At 38.8% G+C, this 23,997-nt stretch overlaps 1 protein-coding gene across 1 annotated transcript in view; it reads right to left on the bottom strand.

Moving 5' to 3' along the window:
- The window catches only part of LOC137296650 (synaptophysin-like), a 104,915-nt gene extending 89,558 nt beyond the window's left edge, over positions 1-15,357 (bottom strand). Inside the window, exons 1-2 of the mRNA XM_067828468.1 lie at positions 15,288-15,357; positions 1,523-1,588 (exon numbers count right to left, since the gene is read on the bottom strand). Coding sequence (XP_067684569.1) covers positions 1,523-1,588; positions 15,288-15,305 — 84 coding nt within the window. The 5' untranslated portion in view covers positions 15,306-15,357. The remainder of the gene's footprint in view (positions 1-1,522; positions 1,589-15,287) is intronic.
- Between the last annotated feature and the right edge of the window lie 8,640 nt (positions 15,358-23,997).

Here is a 23,997-nt window from a genome sequence, read left to right as displayed (position 1 = left end):
TCCAAACAAATCAATGTCCTCACAATGACAGCCAGATATGAGGTATTTTACAGGATCTTCCTTTCAAGGATGCTAGAGTTACTTCCCTTGAACCTACACTTCTGCTCACATAAAATTTGGCATCACTTGTTCATCACATACCACCTTAGTAAAGCATGAATGGATGTCAGTGAACAGCATGTACAGCAAGGTCTTGCTCTATAACACTAGTAAGTGAGTGACTGAGTGAGTTAAGTTTTACACAGCTTTCAGCAATTTTCGAGCAATATCACACGTGACACCAGAAATGTGTTTCATACACTACCCACGTGGTGAATCAAACCCGGGTCTTTGGCGTGACGAGAGAACACTTTATCCACAAGACTACCCCACCAATCTTAAAACACCAGTCATATAAGACAGCCAATATGACAGCTCATAGCATGTCTTTCTTATAAAAACTCCTTGTCATATGCTCACTGAATATTTTATGAGACACAGTCAGCAATAGTTACAACAAATAATTCCAGACAATAAAAACATAATCAGCTGATTTTGGTCGGTATTACATGGCTGGGAATCGAATCATCATCCCTTGTTCCAAAAGCTTATGTACTATCCATTAGGCTACAGAGTGGCTTGCTGTCCAGAACTTGGGGCCAATCTTGTAGCCAGAATTCATGCTGAATGTTTTATGTTCATATAGGTTGGTTATATAAATAGCCTTTACCAGTCACCATGATATAAAATAATCATTGGTTACACAAGTCTTGCTATGGAGCCACATGTCTTCATCAAACGAAAGATTAAAGATCCAGTCAAATGCACATACATTAAGTAAACAAAAACAAATGAAAACCACACAACTGTCTTATATCGTGACACATCTAATTATTACTTGACATTACATATTCCTTGCAGTAGTCCTATATAATGACAGGGCTTGATTTAACGTTTTGGTACTTGGACTGTTGCAACCCAAAATTACAAAGTGCAATCTAGTTCTTAGTCAAACTTACATCACATGCAAGGTCTTCAGGGTGATGAGTAAACGCTTTAACCACTAGGCTACTCCACCACCCCTATACAAGGTAAATCTGACACTGGCAGGCCACAACAGTTCTACCAAAATCAATGAAACTTTGTAACTTGTGATTCCTTCATTCTTCAGTGTGAAAAAAGTTATTTTTCTTGTCACAGACATTCTCCTGAAAAGCAGAACAAACTTAAACCAATCATGATGCAGTTAATCAATGCTGCTTTTGACAATATTTCACACACAGCATCAGGCATCAGTTTGATGAGGTAAGAAATCCTAAATGGATGCAAGTCCTCTATGTTTGCCCTTTTGATAAAACCTACAACAAACTGTAAATCATAATTGTAGAGAATCTGAGATCTGAACTCCTCTTCATTACTTTGGTCAACACAGTTAAAGGGACACAACTCCACACAGTAAACTGGACATCTAAGATCGCTGAATCAAAAAGCATGTCCAAATCTTGGGTGATACAGACAGGTCATAAAATCTACTAGTACTCACAAACAGAATGATCTTGATGAACCCTCTAGGCTCCTTCAGCACACGGCCATTGAACGCAGATGCAACCTGGACAAGAGATAAATGCATATGTCACATACAGACTGTGCCATCACAGAAATTGTTTCAATATCAAGCATGTTATATTGCCATTGTGTTATAATAAATAACTGAGTTGTACATTTACTGCTTGACTTCACAAGCAGCATATTAAAACACCAGAACAGTGGCCTTGCTGGGCCAGTCAATCATATGTTGTGTATTTCAAACATGTTATTAGGCGACCAAACATATATCAAAACAAATCTTTTCATAATAATTTTCTGCTTAAGTAAACATAAGTGCAAATATTAAGTATTGTAGCAAGCAACGATGAGGGCTCCTTGACTTTAATACAATCTAGCCATTTGTAAGTTACACACTTTGATGTCAAAAGTTGTAATGGTTCTGTTAAATATGACTGAAATCACTATTAGTCAAATGCTCTTCAACTGAAACTACTAGAAGCGCCTATTTTCTTGGATTAAAAAAATATCACTTGGGTATCATGAATGTCAAAAGAAAACAAAACTTTGTTCAAACAGAAGTAGAAAATTTATTGGCCTTAATGGAACAAGTTTCACTAATGTGCAGATGATACACAGTTGTCTCTCTGCTTTGGGTCAGTGACGTCAGCATCAGTGACGAATACCTTTTGTTGGACGCCATCATGTATTCAGTACATGAACCTATGGATGTCGACACATTTTCTGAAGCTCAGTGATGTCATACCAGAACTTATGACCATCAGTTCTAGACGCATGCTGTCCAAGGTGTCAATACCACCCCTTCACATTGGAAAACTAGGCCATCTGTCCAAGCCAGAAATGTAGGTTTCATCTTTCAGGCAATACTAGGGGCGAACATCATATGAATACAGTACGCACGGTTGTTTACTACCTCCTGCGAATTATAATTGAAATCAAATGGTATGTATGCATTGTGGCATGCTTTTGTGACATTATGACTTGATTACTGTAATTCACTGCTGTCAGCGTCGATTCAACCATGAGTGAGCCAACTTTGGAAGGTACAGAACTCAGCGGCATGATTGATAAAAGGAACACGTAGGCAGGAGCATATTACACCCATCTTATTGGTCTAGCCCCTCTGTATCTGGAACAGCTGTAGTCAGCTTCTCTTCAACAGCCAAATGTTACCAAAATAAGACCAACACTCCAGCGTGCACTCTGTCATTCAAATGTGAAAATGTGACTAAAAATGGTAGTATGTTTTTCGTCAAGTCACACAGTAGTATTTCTGCAACAGCAGCTTGAAAACAAAACAGACAATCATGTGATCAGTGGAGAATAAAAGTCTTGTAAAATTAGGAATATCTGCTGTTCAGAGTTTCCGATACTTTTAAATTAAGAAACACTATGGATCAGTTTGAGTGTCTCTGATCATGCATTTCTTTTGTAGCTGACTCAACATACTTAGATATGTTACTAATAAAGTTTTCCAACATCCATGATGAAATAAGCATTTATTCACTTTGACAGCTGTTGCTGGAAGGAGCAGGCCTTGAATATGTAAATAGCGCTCATGGGGAAAAATAACCCAGGAACAGTTTGCCAAACTCCAATGTGTACAAAACACTGAAGCATGGATCGTGACCCAAACTAAGAAGTGAGCACACACAACACAATTGCTAACCATCCTACACTGGCTCCTGTCCAAGTTCGAGTTCAATACAAGATTCTTACCTTGTCATATCAATGTGCTTGTCAATAAACTGTTTATTTTATAGAATTGACCCCCAAACCTGCTATTATTAGTTCTTTTCCAAACATTACATTGTTACACTCTTGATCTGCATTGCATGCCAAAACATGTAGTTAACAAGTCATGAATAACATCTAACTGTTTGGTGCATAAGGCAAAGAGGACTCAACAATTTGTGCAGTAATCTTTTAACTGTATTCCCATCACACTCTTGCTTACAGTACTAGCCAGTAATAAATGATGGCTGAATATCTTGGACGCTCTGAAATTAAGGGTGAATTGCTAATTCCACAAATCCCTCTCATTTAACATGAAAATATACTTAAAGTACTTACTATATACTTACTATCCTGTTATGTCATGTACTTGACATAAATACCCAATGCATCCACACTAATGCTGAATATCCTTATAATACCTGGACACAGACACCGGTGCATTACTATCACTGCCCTTTATCATGTTTATATCTTTCACAAATATGCAAAGTTAACTCTGTGTGGAAACACTATTAAAATATATTGAATAATTATTAGCAAACACCACTCAGACATGAATAATAATTCCTTCACACATATGAAACAAACAAATCCACATGAATGTTTACCTCGCACATCGCAGTGTGCGAAAACTGAGACCACTATATAAAACTAACACTATAACTATATTAATTTACATCTAGTGTTCATAACTTGTTACTGCATTACCATATTACACTTATTTCTTGACTTAAAATGAATAAAAAATACTTGAAGAGTGATGTCACTACACAAACTGCTAAAAGTCTAGTGATATGGTAGACCATGCCATCTTCGCAATATGAAAATTCCGCGCACTGCATAGCAGGGAGAGATCATTATTTAGTTTTGCAAGGGAGAAGTCATCGCTACGATCAGTCCCTAAAGTTCAACTTTTGGTTGAAATAAGATTATCATAAACTATAAAATAAGTAACTGAATGAAATTATCAACAGCCCTTTATACTTATACATCAAGTATATCTGGAACTGCTTTCAACAATATCCCAGCACTACCATCACAGACTAAGGAAATAAAGAAAAGTCCATAATATCATGAATATTCGGAATGCTCAAATAGCACAGAATTAACTTCTCAACACTGCCAGTAATCACAACTCTTGTACCATTTTAAACTTTATCTGTTTAAGCAGTAGTACGTTTGACATTTACAACGCAGAAAAGGCAAAGAGAAAGGCATGTGCACGAATGAGAAATGCATGCATTATCACGCGTCAGATAAGAAGAGTGAGTGAGTAAATATGTAACGTCACATCAGATAAGAAGAGACATGAAATATACAACTAATGAGTTTGCATTCAGGCAGCTAGAGGGATAGCACCCAGTAAAGGTTTGAAAACAACATAAATTATCAACGACCAATATCACTCTTCAAAGTGAGGGGTAAGGATTCTTTTCCAAGTGTAAGTGGTGATACCAACAGTTTGAGTCGGGAGACCTTCTCCTCATCAAACTTTTGGCCTATCAGCCCATTCACTCAATAAAGTAAGGGAAATGCCATTACATACACAAACACACATACTACTTATCCATATAGTACTCAACTTTGAACAGAACCTTTGAACATACAGACTATAGTGAGTGAGGGTGCGTGGTAGTGTGCAAAGATATCTAGCTTGTCTTTATGAAACAGTGTGACAGCATGATTGAAGGAGCGTCCATAATCATCATATAATTTGCGAAGGTAATCTTACGTAACTTATCACACATTCCATTGTGTAGCCCTGAGCTGTCGGAGATATGAAGTAGTGCCCATTTCCTTAATCTGTCAGAAAATTGGGGGTGTTGAGTGTTCGTATTGTTTATCGTAACAGGTATGTTGTTTAAAACCTTTTTATGTGTTTAATGGTGTGTAGGCTTTAATATTATGAATCAGTTGAGTGATTGAGTGAGTGAGCGGTGTGTCAACGAAGTCAGCAAGACTGACCACCCAATCCCATTTGTTGCCTCTTAGGTCAAGCATGGGTTACTGAAAACCAATTCTAACTCAGATCTTCACAAGTCTGAGTCTGTTACTATAATGTTAGTCATTATCATAATACTAAATGCTTCTGGTTCACTGGTGATTAAAAAGTTAAGATATATAGAAGATATAAACAAGGAACTTTCCAGTATCTTCAAGAAACAAACACAACATATGATGTCTTTTAGCGGCATTTATAGGTTGTTTTAGGTGTCCAAGATCTTTTATGGATAAATCTTCTTTTTATCTTTTACACACAACATTTTGGGGTCATTCCAGATCCATTTACCAACTGTCAGTTCACCTGATGAAGGGATCTGGAATGACCCTGAAACTTTGTGTGGCAAAGATTAAAGAAGATTTATCCATAAGAGATCTTGGTCACAACTACATATGTTTCGGATAGCATTTGTTCATGAATGGAGACAGAGATTTTATCAAGATTTTTGTTATTGATTTCAAATATGGTTATGATAAATTTCAACTAAAGTATATTGTAGCATTATGTTTAACCAAGTAACAGTCCGTAAAGCAGTGAGTGGCGGGGGGGACACAAGAAATGAAATTTACACATTATAATTATTAACCATTTTGGAAATCAAACCTGGGTCTTCAGTGCGACAAGTGAATGCCCTGGCCATGCTTACCACTGGGCTTCCCCAGTGTGTAAAAGATTCAAGAACAAGGTGCAAAAATAAGAGAAACAATTAACAATTGTATTTGAAACATTAGCTAAGTTCACAAGTCAATAGAATGGCATTACAAGACTACCATGGCAATACAAGATAGAAAGATCTGGAATTTGCCACACTATCAAAATCTAGCATAATTTGATAATTCTAAATACAGAACATTTTTGCCCGATCAATAATAATACAACATTTATTACAAAGAAATGATGACCAAATGAATTAGTGAGTTTAGTTTTATGCCACTTTTAGCCATATTCCAGTAACATCATGGCAGGAGACACCAGAAATGGGCTTCACACATTGTACCCATGTGGGTACTCAAACTCAGCCCTTTGGTAAGTCTTTGGCAAGTCTGGCATTACGTGCAAACACTTTAACTAGAGATGTCAACCCTATGTTGGGAATAAGTGTAATACTGGACGTCAAAAACGTGTAATGTAGACCCAAAAAGTGTCTTACTTGTCCATGAAGGAAAGAGAGAACCCAACTTTTGCTTTGAGACAAGCTCAACATCAAAGTACAACACACTAATATTCGACTGTAATGTCAAATTTAACACTGATTGCCAGATTCTCAACAGTTGGGTTAAAACATGATTATGAAAATATCCATCATATTTCAGGATAATAAATCATTATTAATTAACTCATAAAAATAAATGATGAATTCTAATCGGATGATAAACTAAGTCGCTTGTCAGACTTACATTATTTGCAGGCAGCTAAGTTTTAGTCAGGGCAGGCAAGTTTTACATCTAACCGGTCCTGAGGTTTTGGTGAAATTTTGGGGAGTTTCATACCCTGCATACGGTAGGTCAGATTCTCAATTACCCAGCTAATGTGTTGTCATATTGCTTGTCCATGACAGGTGTACACAAACTTTCATCTGTGTATGTGGTTCATTACCGAAACATTGATCTACTGCATGTCAAAACAAAATGGCAAGGGAGGAGCAACAGTCTCCACGCATCACTGACTGGTTACAATGGGATTATATTGTTGCCACAGTCACATGGGTTATACAGAAAACAGAAACGACAAAGAAGCGGATTGAGTACATAGTCATATTAACGATAAAGCACTATATTGTAAATGGAGTTAAAACATTTAAACAGTATCCATAAACCTCATGTACATATTTGAGCGAAACTATCATTAACATTTGTTTTTTATGAAAAGTAAAGCACTACATTGTAAAAGGAATTACAATATTTTAACTCTAATAACAAATAATAATGGATCTGCACAGGACCATCATGAACTCTTTATTTAAAAGTTTAACTTAACATTAATAAATGCGATGCCACATCAGTAAATTGCATGAGAGGGAGGTGCTTCAGCTGCTGGAGATGAGACTCAATGTTGTGGTACTTGGCCTTTCTAGGTTGGAACCTCTTACCTGCCTTTGTACTGCAGCATTCGTATTTCACTCAGTTTCTGCTTTTCAAGAAGAAACTTTGCCATCTTGAAAATGTAGAAAGTAACTAAGCTCTGCATTTGCCATTATGGAATACTGTTTGAGATACACATCATGCTGTCTCATGTGTGATGTGATTGGATTAACTAGTGGCATCAACTGAACACGCTAAATAAGTGACATTGAGTCATAACTCACTCAATATTTTAGGGCCGAGTCCGTTGCTGTTTTTCATCTTACACCATGTTCACATGACACTAAACAATATTCTAGTAGCATGATAGGTATCAGTAAATAACCAAATCTGAACCTAACAATCTAGTGATTGACATGATAAGCATCAGTCTGTCCAACTGCATCATCGATGTCAGCGAGCCTTAGCACCTAATGTCCAACATAAGCTTGAGAAGATCAGCTCTCACCTGGACTTTCATGGGGGCTCATATATTACATATTCACATGACAAGGAGATTGGGCATCATTTTTATTGGGTCAGACATGTTTTCTGCACATCAATGTCACACACCTTATCAATGAACATGTTCAAACATGCTTCTCAGCTTAATACAAAAACATCCAGGAAACAGTACAAATTATTGATCCACGTTGTTGTGTAATACCCCAACCGTACATGCTGTTAACAGGCTTCAAACAAGTGGGACGCCATTACATTCACCATGAAATGGTTGGATCAGCTGAATTATAACAATGTATGACAACACAGCAGCCATGTAACTGATGTAGACAGGTTTAGTACATATATCAATATATCAGTGGTCCCGTGATACCATGGCAGACTGTGATCATGGTTAATACTGAAACACTGAATACTGAATTGATGAATGTATTTTCATCATAACTGCTTCATTATTTCAGTGCTATTAATCAGTTACTATGGTAACCACCATATGAACATGGCTGGGTGAGTGGCATGCTTACAGTACTGAGATAGCTGATGACATGGGTTTGTCTCCCTTCATCAGTATCCAGACCCAATGTAATGACTGTTAGATAATATGAGCTACAACTTACGCCTAGATTTTGAAAGTTATTCAAGCACCAAAATAGTCGTAAGTTAATGTTAATGTATAGCACTTACGACTGTCTTAGCATAAAGAAAGCTTCAAAACTCTAGGTCCAGAGATCCAGATATTTTTTCAAGCAGTCATGTATTTACTCCCATGTCTGTTTATGCATGAGTAATTGCATTTTTGGAGTAGTAACTAGTATTTTGTATACGGAAAACTGAGCACCCTTAAAAAGAGTTTCTTATCCTTATTGGGTAATTAACACTTCTAAATATATAAATATAAATGCTTCTAAATAGATTTAAGTTTTCAGTAATTCCTGTATTGCCAAATAGCTGCAATTCATTTCTAAGACTTAATCATTATTTTGACTTATCAACCATTTATATCAATATCGTTCTTCCAGAGCTCCAAATAATTTTTCAAGCAATTGGGTGTTTATTCCCATGTCTATTTATGTATGAATAATTGCATTTTGGGCAGTACCTAGCATTTTGTATACCCCTACTAGTTAAAAGAATTGAGTACTTTTACACAGAGGTTCTTATCTCTATTGGGTACTTAAATTTTCTAAACATATAAATACAAATCTCAATAGACTAAAGGTTTTTACTAATTGTTATACAGTCAAACATTTGGCAGCCATATCTAAATATTCAACCTGGAAGTCATGTGACTAGTGTAGAGTAAACCCCAGATGGTGGCTACGGCTATAACAGTGTATGTATTTATAGTCATCACCTACAGTTAGTTAATGCTGTTGTAGAGATTGGGCGCCACGACAAATCATACACAAGCCAATTTAGTTGAATGAGTAATGCATGCAAGGTATTAAAGACCTATGGGTATTCAGCGATTCTTATGCATTCTTTGTACTCCCAGATTGGTAATTACTTGAGCAAATGTGGTTCTTATTTAGTAAAATACGCAAATACTCGCTTTATCTAGAGCTCTGTTCTTCATTCAGATTGTAAATCAGACAATCACTAAAGTTAGACAGCCAGAACAAATGCACAAACTATGGAAAATAAAACAATTTTCTGTTGTAAATCCAAATTTGTATCAAAACCACAATCCACATTTACGATGTGTTGTAGAGTTTGAGCATCATGGTGAATTATCCTACGCAAACCAATGTTGTTAACTGAAAAAAAACATAAAGCTTCATAGACTTATTGGGTTTTAAGTGATTCTTAAGCCTATTCCCTGATTTGTAATTAACTGAGTAAATGAGACTTGTATTGCGTAAAATATGCAAATACATGCCTTAACTAGAGCTATGTACAAAATGACTTTCCCTGCCTCACATTCCATGCATAAGTGACAGCATCACATTGTCTGTGACATTCTTGATGCACATCGGGCAGAGAGGTAGTCCAGTTATTAAAGCATTGGCTCAACACACCGAACATGGGTACAATGTGTGATGCAATTTCTGGTGTCGCCTGCCATTATATTGCTAGAGTATTGCTAAAAGCAGCATACAACCAAACACACTCACTCACTCACTTGATGCACATGAACATGTTTTGGAGGTCTCACTGTTACTTATTCCTTAATTCCTGTTTCTGTTTCTGTTTCTAATTAGTAAGACTGTCACACGTGCTGACTTGTTGAGATATGTTATTATAATTGCTTATACCAATGATGTTGATCACTGTATTGTCTTGTCCAGACTCGATTAGTTACAGACTGCCATCATAAACCTGCAAAGTGTTAAACAATAACCTCATTGACCATGTTAACAAACTTCAGTAAAACCGATGCCATGGAGATGTTTCTGATAGTGTTACCATGGTTACTGATAGTGATATATGTAATGTAGTGTTTATTTCTAATGCAAGATATTAACCATCTCAAAACACACGTGTCATTATCTACATTATCATACAATGTTATCTTACCTTAAAATTTTAAAAACATGTCACTTCAACTGACACAAATCAAGAAACTAAACTTAGTGTAATGTGCTCATATATCTGTTTGATGTCACAAATATTTACATAGTAATGCAGTGACAAGCTTGGTGATACATTTTTCTATTCATTACTTGACAGTAGACACAGGACATGTTCAACATGCTCAACTGACTGCATATGACTTTATGATTTTAGTTTTTTATCTGGTTTTAACAATATTCCAGCAATATGGAGACAGGGAATACCAGAGATGGGCATTACTCCTACCACCTAGGGCATGAGCATATCGTACCACCTAGGGCATGAGCATATCCTACCACCTAGGGCAGGAGCATACCCTACCACCTAGGACATGGGCATACCCTACCACCTACTGTGATCTAAGGGCATGAGCATACCTTACCATCCTACCACCTAGGGCATGAACATATCGTACCACCTAGGGCATGAGCATATCCTACCACATAGGGCATGAGCATACCCTACCACATAGGGCAGGAGCATACCCTACCACCTAGGACATGGGCATACCCTACCACCTACTGTGATCTAAGGGCATGAGCATATCTTACCATCCTACCACCTAGGGCATGAGCATATCCTACCACATAGGGCATGAGCATACCCTACCACATAGGGCATGAGCATATCCTACCACATAGGGCATGAGCATACCCTACCACATAGGGCATGAGCAAACTCTACCACCTAGGGCATCAGAAAAAATCCTACCACCTAGGGCATGAGCATATCCTACCACCTAGGGCATGGGCATATCCTACCATCTATGGCATGGGCATACCCTACCACCTAAGGGATGAGCACATCCTACCACCTAGGACAGGAGCATACCCTACCACCTAGGACATGGGCATACCCTACCACCTAGGACATGGGCATACCCTACCACCTAGGACATGGGCATACCCTACCACCTACTGTGATCTAAGGGCATGAGCATACCTTACCATCCTACCACCTAGGGCATGAACATATCGTACCACCTAGGGCATGAGCATATCCTACCACATAGGGCATGAGCATACCCTACCACATAGGGCAGGAGCATACCCTACCACCTAGGACATGGGCATACCCTACCACCTACTGTGATCTAAGGGCATGAGCATACCTTACCATCCTACCACCTAGGGCATGAGCATATCCTACCACATAGGGCATGAGCATACCCTACCACATAGGGCATGAGCAAACTCTACCACCTAGGGCATCAGAAAAAATCCTACCACCTAGGGCATGAGCATATCCTACCACCTAGGGCATGAGCATATCCTACCACTTAGGGCATGAGCATATCCTACCACCTAGGGCAGGAGCATACCCTACCACCTAGGACATGGGCATACCCTACCACCTAGGACATAGGCATACCCTACCACCTACTGTGATCTAAGGGCATGAGCATACCTTACCATCCTACCACCTAGGGCATGAGCACATCCTACCACATAGGGCATGAGCATACCCTACCACATAGGGCATGAGCATATCCTACCACATAGGGCATGAGCATACCCTACCACATAGGGCATGAGCAAACTCTACCACCTAGGGCATCAGATAAAATCCTACCACCTATTGCATGAGCATATCCTACCACCTAGGGCATGAGAAAAAATCCTACCACCTAGGGCATGAGCATATCCTACCATCTAGGGCATGGGCATATCCTACCATCTATGGCATGGGCATACCCTACCACCTAAGGAATGAGCACATCCTACCACCTAGGGCATGAACATATCGTACCACCTAGGGCATGAGCATACCCTACCACATAGGGCATGAGCATATCCTACCACCTAAGGCATGAGCATATCCTACCACCTAGGGCATGAGCATACCCTACCACCTAGGGCAGGAGCATATCCTACCACCTAGGGTATGAGCATACCCTACCACCTAGGGCAGGAGCATACCCTACCACCTAAGGCAGGAGCATACCCTACCACCTACGACATGGGCATACCCTACCACCTACTATGATCTAAGGGCATGAGCATATCCTACCACCTAGGGCACGAGCATATCCTACCACCTAGGGCATGAGCATATCCTACCACCTAGGGCATGAGCATACCCTACCACCTAAGGCAGGAGCATACCCTACCACCTAGGACATGGGCATACCCTACCACCTACTGTGATCTAAGGGCATGAGCATACCTTACCATCTAGGGCATGAGCATATCCTACCACCTAAGGCATGAGCATACCCTACCACCTAAGGGATGAGCACATCCTACCACCTAGGGTCTGAACATATCCTACCACCTAGGGCATGAGCATATCCTTCCACCTAGAGCATGAGCATATCCTACCACCTAGGGCATGAGCAGGAATACTTTTCACAATTACTTTTCAGTGTTGTGTAGAATTCATGTTATTTTTAGCATTTAATTCAGCCTTAACACTAACAGATTGAACAACCAAACACATTACTGAGGTTAAGAACATGACTATGCTAGGGATCTAACATTTTCCACAAGGATGTATGTGCAGAGGTGTGTGTAGTACAGTAACACTACAAAATATCCACTTAGTCTGACTACCCCATCCACAGCGTGTCTTCTTATGATCCTATAAGGCTGCTAATTCAAACCTGGATTCCACTCAAGGTAATTCTCTACATACTAACACTGAATATTTGCTCAAACAGGTAAATGAGCATGTGGTCTGACTAATGCTGTTGAACATTACCTCATTCCAATACTATTAACATTAATGTCACAATGTTATTCATTTGTACACTGCATATTTCCATTGTAGCACTGCTATTGTCACCCTGGATAGCCCAAGATAAGGGTTAATAGTCACATGACTTATCCCCAGGGTATCCATTTTCTGCAGGTATTCAGCATCAGCTTTAGGTAATAATCTGTATTTATTCAGTGATTATTAATAGTGCTTTCCAGTGTTTGAAAGTAATTGTAAATCAATGGAAAGAAGGATTAAAAATAATCATCGATTGTAAAAAAAATGTATCTTCGAGTAATCACAAAATTTTGTTGTTTTAATATAACAAACTTGAATAAAGTAAACTAACCATTAAATATAACAAAATTCACACACAAACATGCACCCAACAGCATAAAGCTGTGTCCATCAGCAGATTTCAGCAGATTCATGGAAAATTGCCACCCTTGCAATAATTGACATTTAAGTGAATATGGTTTCCTTTTCCCAACGGTTTCCCTTTTAATCAATCTCTATGATGACATAATGACCTAACAAACAAACTGCAAATAACAGTACACTACTTGTACAGTCAATGCCCCTTGAGACATGCCAAACACAAATCCACAAAAACAAATGACAAAGGTTTTTCAGTACTTTTCTATTAGCTCATTGGATGCTCTAAAATAATAAAACAAAAACATAAGGAAAATACCCGCAAAGGTTAAGCAACATTTACAAGACAATACATAATGTCAGCGGACTGTGTGTTGCTGTAACATGAAATGTGTAACCTTACAGAGTTCTGTGTGAGAACAGTTGGAGCTTGACAAGCTTTAATAATTAGCGGTTGTAATAATCACTCATGACTCAGTAAGTTTTCATTCATGTAAGATGTAATGGTGGTAGCAGTCATACTGCAAAGATGAATACTTAGTATTTATAACAGTAATCCATTTGAGTTAAATACATCAAATGCAATGAATTCTTTTTACATAATCTGCACATGTAAACAGTCAACACAGAGAGTGGATTTTCTGCTTTCCAGACATTTTCACGTGTCATACCCCTAGGATGGCTTTGAATATTTTGTCAGACAAACGATTGATCAAGTAATCAAGTAATCAATGTTTGACAGAAATAAATAACCAACTTTGCAACTTGCAGAATACATAGATCATCCATGGTAGTTTCTTCAGAGCAAATGACAAAAGCATAAAATCTGAGTTAGAGAAACCAGTTCATTCATGACTGTGAAGTAATCACCATGCTTGCAGTTTTTACAGGATGCGTTCACACCCAATCAAGTTGGTTCCACGGTGATTAAATTAATTACAGTGAAGCATTTCTGCTATCACTGCTGTGGGCAACATTCTCTCGTACAAGAGATGACAGGTCAGTGGTCAGTTTGAAGAGCAGTTATAAGTAGTGAAAACATGAACCATGTTTATGTATAACAAGTTCTTTATATTCTTTTTCATCACCAGATCAGGAATGAACTCTTAAAAGCTGTATAAGGAATAAACATGTGTCATGTATGCATTGATTAGAAATGCTCTTCGAACTTGTACATGTACTTGTCAACAGCATGAATTAAACATTATTGAAGGAATTAATCATTAGTATGCTGTATTTCTTGGATAATGATGTATTGTTTTATTATTGACATGTTTCTGAGTACTTTCTAAGTATAATGTCAACAGGAAACCAATAACATGCATTACGTGGTACTGCATTTAATAGTGGACACAAACGTCCTGGCATCCAAATCTTTGGCCAGATCAATATAACAATTCCAATGACAGTCACAAACAGGCATCCTATGATACTAAATAGAATGCTTGTCCATCAATGTCCGGGTTTGCTTCACGGGACCCCAGAGCCCCAGACCATAATCGGCTAGGCGTCTTCACTGACACGTTTGTCATAAACACGGCAAAAGAGCATTTCAGTTCAGTATTGTACTCCGTTCGCGGCTTTTTATGCAGAGGTAAATTGTGGACATGTTCCATAACACTGGCAATGGTAAAATATATAAATGACTCATTTTCAAGTGCCAATTCGTTATTAGACGTGGAACTAGACATTGATTAAGTGCTGAGAAAAAAACTTTGTATTCATGGACGATTATGGCGACAGCTATAACAGGTAACCTCAGCGTACAGTAAGAAAGATCATTAATAAACCAGCTGCTAATTAGCCCTTATGAATAACTGTAGGTAACTTAAATACGATATTTTTTTCGCACGAACCTGTCCCACGGCTTCCATCTTGTTTCACTTCCAGGTCGGATAAAGGTGAAGGTCGTCTATTTTACGGTTACTTTTGTTGAAACGAAATAGAAATTGATTCAAATATACACCAAGCACATTACAGGATGTTTATCACTATAGAAACACTCCGCAGTGTTTAAAGAATATGTTTGAATTCAGATCCTGCATCATAAGTATTTGACATGAAACAACAATGGCAACTACCGCAAAGTAAAGTTCGTTTCATATTTGTCGCGTTATTTATATGAATTCACTTGAAGCACTTTTCTATGATTATTATTTGACTCCTAGTGGTCGTCAGACGAATGCTGTCGTATTATATATGGGACGATGTTCGTGTCCGTATAAGGGAAAGTGTATTATGATTTCCTTTATGAGTTCCAAACATTGGCCACCTAGCAACTTTTGCTCATTGGCATGAAACATCAGAAACGTTCTAAATGAAGGTAACCCCATCAAAAAGGCGATTCTTCATCGAATAAGATGTGTACATGCACTTGAGACACACAATTTCTACCTGTATGTATTCTTAATCCTCAAGCTCCATACCAACAAATAATTAAAGAAATTCATTTTGCTGACAACAGAATTTACTCATGCTTCTCTGCTTGAAAACGAGCCGACTGTACACGAGGGTGCCAGTCAAATCGCCCCAGCGACAAAACGCCCCAGCAAATTTGGTCAAAATGCCCCAGATATTTGGTCAAACCGCCCCAGGGGATTAGTCAAAACGCCCCGGTTTATTCAACGTGATCTAATATATGCAATAAATGCATGGTTTTGTCAACTTCCATGCTATATTCTTCACATAATATTATGTGATATATTATTAGTAATATCCATGCCTTGGCAACACCATAATACCAATTATTTGGTAAAGAATTACAATCTGTATAAAGCTTCCTCGCTACAGACTTCACACAATACTATGTAGTAATGTTTCTGACAAATATTTGACTAGTAAACTGATAACAGCAAAAGTAATATACATGTATAGACAACACTGTAACACCAATTATTTGCATGTTATCAATGCTTTTGTAAATTACAAGAATAAAATGAACGGTTTGTATAAAATGTTTTTTGTATATGCACAGTTTTTGTCAGCAAGTATGGGACTTAATGTATATCAAAACAATCTACAGCTGTTGTTGTCCAAAAGTGCGGCATAGATTTTCTCAACAAGTATAGTATGATACTTATGAAAACAATTTGGAATTTTTTTTCAGTTACTATTGTCAAAAGGTGCGGCCATAAATGCATAGATTTTCTCAACAAGTATAGCATAATACTTACTTTTTTAATAACTCTTGTCAAAAAGTGAGGCCGTAGTTTCATAGGTTTGGTCAACATGTATGGTGTGATACTTATCAAAATAATTTAGAGCTTTTGTAAATTAGTCTTGTCAAAGAGTGTGGATATAAACAGGCTATTAACACATGGTAACTAATTGATATTTAATGTTGTGTTTAGTTAGAGTTGAGGCTCTGCATTGTATGAATTTGGACTAAGGGTAAGTCATTCATTTCTTCCAACTGACAAGATGACCACCAACTGCAGGAAATGGTTTTTGGTAGTACGTGAAAGCCAAGAGGCAGTCTCGTGTGACATGTGTGAAGGCTGGACACACAGACTGTGGAACTAGACAGTTTCCAAGAAGGAGTTTGAGGAAGCAGACAGGACAGGTTCTACATGCACCATCTGCAAAGAGACACCGAGGGAAAGCAGTCGCATAGACCACTCATTTCATGGACGAGAGGAAAGCATGATGACAGAAATAGCAGGGAGGAGGGTCAAAGAAATAGGACTGACGGTATGTGCATTGTTATTTACTTATCACATCAGTAAGATGTTGTATGTTTGTATGATTATTCTTAATTTTTATTAATATATGTGAAATCTTAAAAGTGAAAGTCTCTTGTCACAGGTGACATACAGAGAAAAGAATCCAGTTTTTCGATTCATTCGGAAACTGATGGCCTTGCCCTTCATCCCAGCATCAGAGAGCTGTCAGACATTTGAGGAGGGGGGCTTGCTTTGGAGATTTTACGTGTGCTTCCTACAGTTTGAGGTAATGCTGCAGTTACACGTTTCAGAACAAAATATCCCGAAGGACAAAAGAAAGAGCTGGGTTTTTTTGGTCAAGTCTTTGAATAAAAGACCAGTCTAAGTAAACGTAGATTCAGTACGTTTCGCTACACTCCGCTTCCGAGTCTAACAAAACCTAGTAAGTACCCTTTCCGAGGTAAACACACTCCGCTTCCGAGTCTAACAAAACCTAGTAAGTACCCTTTCCGAGATAAACACACTCCGCTTCTGAGTCTAACAAAACCTAGTAAGTACCCTTTCCGAGGTAAGAGTTCGAAAGGTACGTGCGGATGTCCACTTTCGCGATTTGGTAAGCTGTGTTGTGCTTGGTCAGGCTCAAAGGTTACCTGAAGCAACCTCCACTAGGTTTAGTTGGACTCAGAAGAGTCTAACGAAAAGTACTGAGACTATGTCTACTAAGAAGTAGTAGATTATTAAGAAGTATCCATCCTGATTCAGGATGAATGACGTCACCAGACGTCATCTGACAAACACGTGACCTATAAATTCCGGTCTCACGAGTGTGTTCAAAGGAAACGCTTGAATCAGCACAGGGTGTGAGACGCCTATCTACTCGACCAACAAATCTCGAGAAAGCATATGTTTAGCTGAGACATATTTCCGTCATCAAGGGTTTGTGCTATAAATGTCTTCTTAACAGCTACGAAAATAGATAAAAGAGGAAACGCTGGAATCAGCAACGCATGTGAGACTGCTATCCACTTGACTGACAAATCATTGAGAAAGGGCGTGTGCTACAAGTGTCTACACTTCTAAAACAAAAGAAAAAGAAAACGAAAGGAAACGAAAACACTTGAATCAACACCGGACGTGAGACGGATGGACCGATAAATTTTATGGAAAAGCCTATGCTTAGCGGGACATGCTTAGCAGACATATCTGTCCACTTGACCAACAACTGTTGTGGAAAAAGGGAGGTATACATACAGAAACGCCTATCCACTTGCCCTTTAAGTCATGTGAAAGGACAAGTTAGCATGGTATAAAGGGAAAGCTTCAAATCTTTGCATGACACATTTGGTTGCCATCTACCATCTACACCGACTCGCAGTTGGGGTATCGTTTTACAGTCAGCAAAATCCACCGTCGATGACGGCCAGTTCTCTCAAGCGTCCTTTACCGGTTGAAGGTGAAAAGATCACCGAAAGTAAACAATTCAAACCTCAGGTTGGTAGGATGCAGCTGCAAAGGCGTTTTAACTATTAATGAAAAGAAAGAAATCTTGATGTGTAGTTTGTTGTTGTTATTATGTTTTATGTTTTACAGATTAAAGCTGAAATGCGGCAGAGAGGGTTCGGGTGATCCTGGCACAGTCAGGCTGGTAAAGCTCATCATCAGCTCAGGGCCCTCGCTCCCTCTACATGCAGGCCAGACAGCGAATGGGACTTCTCACTGCCTAGTCGAACCCACCAAGAACGTTCCGAAAATTATGGAGGTTCCCAACACTGCAGCCTTCTGCATTACCCAGATTGTCAGAAGGACTGTGCCCTCAGTGGAGAACCCAGGCACTCTCCTCATCCGCGCCAAGAGTTGCTAATCACATTGCTGTCAAAAGGGACAGAAAATTCAGTGAAATAAATAATTTCATTGGCTTTATCAAAAAGAACAAGATCAGATTTGTTGGCAGGAATTCGTTTCAGGCTGTATAGTGGCCTATTCCAGAAAAGTTCAAAAGCATCATTTTCCAGGACGCCCTGGACATGTTCAGGGTCGTACCATGGATGGACCTCAGGGTCAAAGCCACAGGCATGGCGGAGACGATAGTAAAAGCAGGAAGCCATGCCATCACATCGTGTCTTTTAAGATATACTGTTTGTGCCAAGGAAGGGCATCCACTGACAAGGTGTTGGACAGTCTCTGTAAATTCATTGCATTATCGACATTTCATGTTAACATTTTGATTAAGAATCACATTCTGACGATTTGGAGAGGGAAGTGACTGGTCTTGAGCAGCAAAAAGGAAGCCCTTTGTTTCACATTTGAGACCAGTCGACTTCATCCAGACGAAGGAGTCGGCTGAATTGCAGTTCTGTTCCACACACTGCATGTACACACGATGCAATGGCTTCTCAGATAGCTTCTCCACAAAGGGCCGACTCTGGGCAGAATTGGTGAAGGACTTCAACTGGTTTACCCCCATCGCTGTGCCGTCCCGCAGTACATCACCATCAACAAATTCAACCTCAAATTTGAGTGTGTGTCCAACAACCTTTGCACGCTTAAAATGGATGTGGAATCCCTAGCTTTCATCGTGAGTCTTGACATGCATCATCCGGTAAATAAATATGTGCAAAAGTACACAATAAAATTCCGTCATGAAGAGCCTCCACGTTGATCAAACCCCGACCTCCTGAATTGATTGGCATATCTAAGCGATTAAGAGAAGGACGAGGGTGGTGTGCTCTGTATCCAGACGTGATCCTTCTGGTCAGACAGTCAAGACTCTGGATGTCTTGTTTTGTCTAATCAACTACTCCAAAGCAATAGGAAAGGATTGGCACAACAGAAGTACTGGTGGCTTTGACTATGTTTCGAACATTTAGCTCTGAGCTCCAGATTTTCTTTAAACGAGATTTATACTCAGCCCGAAGTTTATCTTGAATCTGGGCATTCTGGAGCTTGTCTCGAACGTGCATTCCAAGATAGGTGTACGCCTGATCTTCCTCCCCCTTGTAACTTGACCGATCCATCATTAGTTACCTTGCCACGTTTCAAATGAAGAGTATTACATTTGTCGAGTCCGAATGTCATGCCAATATCCTTAGAGAAGGACTCGACAAGGAGAACCTGTTCTTTCAAATTGGTATCTCCTTTGGCAAGGAGCTCGATGTCATCCATGTAGAGGAGATGAGTAAGAGGTGTTGTGGATCTGTGCTTACGAGGTTTAGGATGGTAATCCTCTTCCTATTAAGCAGAAAACTCACATGATTCAAAGACAGACAACAAGGCAAAGGACTGAAGGAGTCTCCCTGAAATATTTTCGTCCTGACTGGAATAGATTCTGAAGTCTGCACCTGCCTTTCTGAGTATATCTCAAGTTGAGTGGACAAGCAACTCTTTAAGGACTTGAGTAAAACAGGTAGTCGCTAAGCTAGGTTTAATACACTGATAACCATTACTATTGTTGTTGTTATTTAAGTGAGTGAGTGAGTGAGTTTAGTTTTACGCCGCTTTTAGCAATATTCCAGCAATATCAAGGCGGGGGACACCAGAAAATGGACTTCACACATTGTACCCATGTGGGGATTCGAACCCGGGTCTTCGGCGTGACGAGCGAACGCTTTAACCACTAGGCTACCCCACCGCCCCTGTTGTTATTTAAGAACTAAATACACCCAATTGTGGTGTCATGACGTCTCACAATAAGAACGCCAGTGAGGTAACAGGAAATGTATGTCTTGCACCATAACCTGAGTTTATTGAGTAACAGGCTGTTATTGGTCTCTGGTATTTACAGATAAAAAATTAAAAACAACAAATAAACAAACAACAACAGAATATGTTTTGTAAGGGCAATATATTTTGATGTGCTTATACAACATGATCCAGCAAGCGACTACCCTTGAAATAACACACAGGTAAGCTAAGCCACAGTCACAGTAAAACCAAAGCCAGTTAGCAGGAGAGGTGATCATCGGCCTTGTATCTGAAATAACCAAAATAAAAAATAGTTTCAACGAACTTAATGCAGATTATTTTTTTCATAAACTATTATTAATGATGTTAAGGTTTAAAACCCACAAACATCTGCTTGACACAATCCCATGGTATGATATAAAAGTATGGCATTACATGACGTGGCACCACCTCTCATAAGGACTAGCTCTGCGGAACCATGGAGTCTATTTGGTCGCAAGGTGGCGACGGGAGAAATTGCTTATTTATCTCAAATCTGTATTATCTATATTGTTGTAATTAGTAGTACCGTGAATTTATGTTTGGGTTAAGAAAATTCAGATATATGGATAGCTCTTATATCTCGCTGTCTCGAGTATCTCCTGCCGTCCCAGAAGATCAAGTCTTAACTATTACGACATTCAACTGAATATATATACAGGACAAAATAGTTAGGGATATATGTAAATTTTGAAATTCTGAATAATGATAAATGTATTCATTGACAACTGATAAAATCAGTCATAAATATACCAATATCCCTAACTTATTGTGTTCAGTATATATTCAACAATGACATCGGTTACTGCGTATGATGTGTTTACACGGTAGTGCACTTGTGTCAGTATAATGCTTCCTTTGGAGACGCCAGTCTACTTGACTGACAAATCTGGTGAAAGGAATTGAAAACTTGAGCCTTGAGACTCATAATTTATATCAACCTCGAAAGAAACATATATCGCAGTTGATCATGTCTGTCAAGCCAAGTTGCAAGTCTCAAATACATCTTAGCATAATGGCAGATTATGACCAACGGACATGGGAGATAATCAAAACAGTACCCTCGACGCACTGAATGTGGCAGAAGGCCATGATACCAACACGGTTCTTCAATTGGCTGTGATCCGTCGGAAGTATTGGACAGTGGAAGAACTTTTGAAAAGGGGAGTTGACATTAATGTGCAAAATATATATGGTGAAACACCCCTGCATTCTTCTGTGTCCTTTGAGGTGTCAGACGTGATAAAATGTTTCAAACGTTGTGTTCCTGACAGTCAACTGAAGGAATGTATGAAGATAAAAAACAAACCCGGACTATTATGCCTACAGGTGGCACTTAGAAGAAGGAGGTTTGACATTGGAAGACATCTTCAATGTGTGAACGTCAGCTATGCCTAATACATGTAGTGTGAACACTAACAGTGTGTAATCTCCACTTAGTTTTGATACCGTATGTCAATTATGTACGAATGAAAACATACCCCAGTGTCGGGACTTCATTGTGTGTGTTTTGAAAAACGAAAGTGTATTTGGAAGTAGAGGAACAAGCGTATCTCACCTCGTTTCCTTCCATTGTGTATGGCGTATTTCCTGTTGTGCAGCCACATTAGCGTATAGCGAGAGAGGTATGTTTCCTGTTAGTTTCCGATAGCCGGAGTAGGAATTTAAAGATGCGTATTGAAACAATTTCATGATATATTTAATGTAAATTATTGGACATTTCCATTAAAAATGCAAAATAAATTCAAAGTAACAATAAGTAAATACAACTTGCCTTGGAAGTGCTTTCTAACCGTAGAACATTGATGAAACAGATAACATTCGTAAATAAAATATTTTTTCAGCTTCAAAAAGAATTTATTTTGTATAAAACACGCAGGTGAATCTTCATGAATATAAACTGCATATTTGTTTAATTCAGCTCCAGCTTAAGATATTCTGAAGGAACAAGACACAGTTACACAAACAGTTCGTTTACACGAGAAATCATCATGAGTACTTCCTGTGCTCACTTGTTCAGTTAGCCCCGGAATACATCCATTCTCGTGGATTCATTCATATACATGGCAAACCTAACGTGAAGGCATTCTGCATAGTCTACATACAAATCTAAGTAAAAACTACAAGTAGTTCTAACAAAATATGATCAAAATCATTATGGAAAAAAGAAATGGAAAACCGATGTCTGTTCATCAGCTTTGAAAATAACTAAAATGGTTTTGATTAAATTATCTCAGTGTCTACACGATGCCATTTAGAAAGTGGTCAAATGCAACATATGTCATATTTGGGATTTCACTTTCTTAGTAAAGTACAAATTCAAGTGGAAGTCGCGGTGGCCGAGCGGGCTAGGCGGCTGACTTTGTGTGCTGGCGATTAGGTGCCTAACTCTAAGGTCCGGGTTCGAATCCCGGATGGGACTCAACCGAAAAAAGTACTAGAATTTGTACTTTACTAAGAAAGTGAAATCCCAAATATGACATATGTTGTATCTCAGTGTCAATCAAATAGCAGAGAAATAAACACCGACGTACTCTGTTTCCGCGAATACTCAAGGTTGTTATAAGTTGTAACTGACCAGCAATACTTACATTTTACACATGTTGGAATTCTGACGGAAATAAGGAGCTCAACACTCTGTTTTATTTCTGACACGTCCCAATGATTGCGGAGTTTCTTGACTCCGTTGATCCCTGTCAAACGAAAATCAGCTTGCCAGAAATTGTCAGTGTGAGCTGGGCACAAAACTTAAGTGGTGCTCTGTTTTGATAGTTGTCCATTTCCTTCAGAAAGTATATATAAATGTTCTTCAACTGACATGAACCGTTGGCATCCAACACCATATCATAGTTCGGACTGTTTCTAGTTGCAAACTGGACCCTAGTATGAGTAGAGTCAAATATGAACGTAAAGCCCACGTGAAGTAGGTGAAAATAAAATCCTTTCTGTTGAAGTTGTGTGTAAGAACTCTCTTTTTTATTTGAATTTAGCAACTAGTTCAATCACAGTCTAAGTAAACTTAGTCTCAGTGTATTTGGTTACACTCTACCACTGAGTCACACAAAACCTAGTAGAAGGTCGCGTGAGGTAACCTTTGAGCGACCAATGACCATCCAATCAAACGCGAGACGAGATGTAACCAATCAGACAACGGCTACTATTTAGAGATCGGAGGGATTTTCAA

The sequence above is a fragment of the Haliotis asinina genome, chromosome 9 (assembly GCF_037392515.1).
Source record: "Haliotis asinina isolate JCU_RB_2024 chromosome 9, JCU_Hal_asi_v2, whole genome shotgun sequence".
NCBI classification, from domain to species: domain Eukaryota; kingdom Metazoa; phylum Mollusca; class Gastropoda; order Lepetellida; family Haliotidae; genus Haliotis; species Haliotis asinina.
Note: the sequence above shows the minus strand (reverse complement) of the source record. Positions and strands in the feature narration are given on the sequence as shown.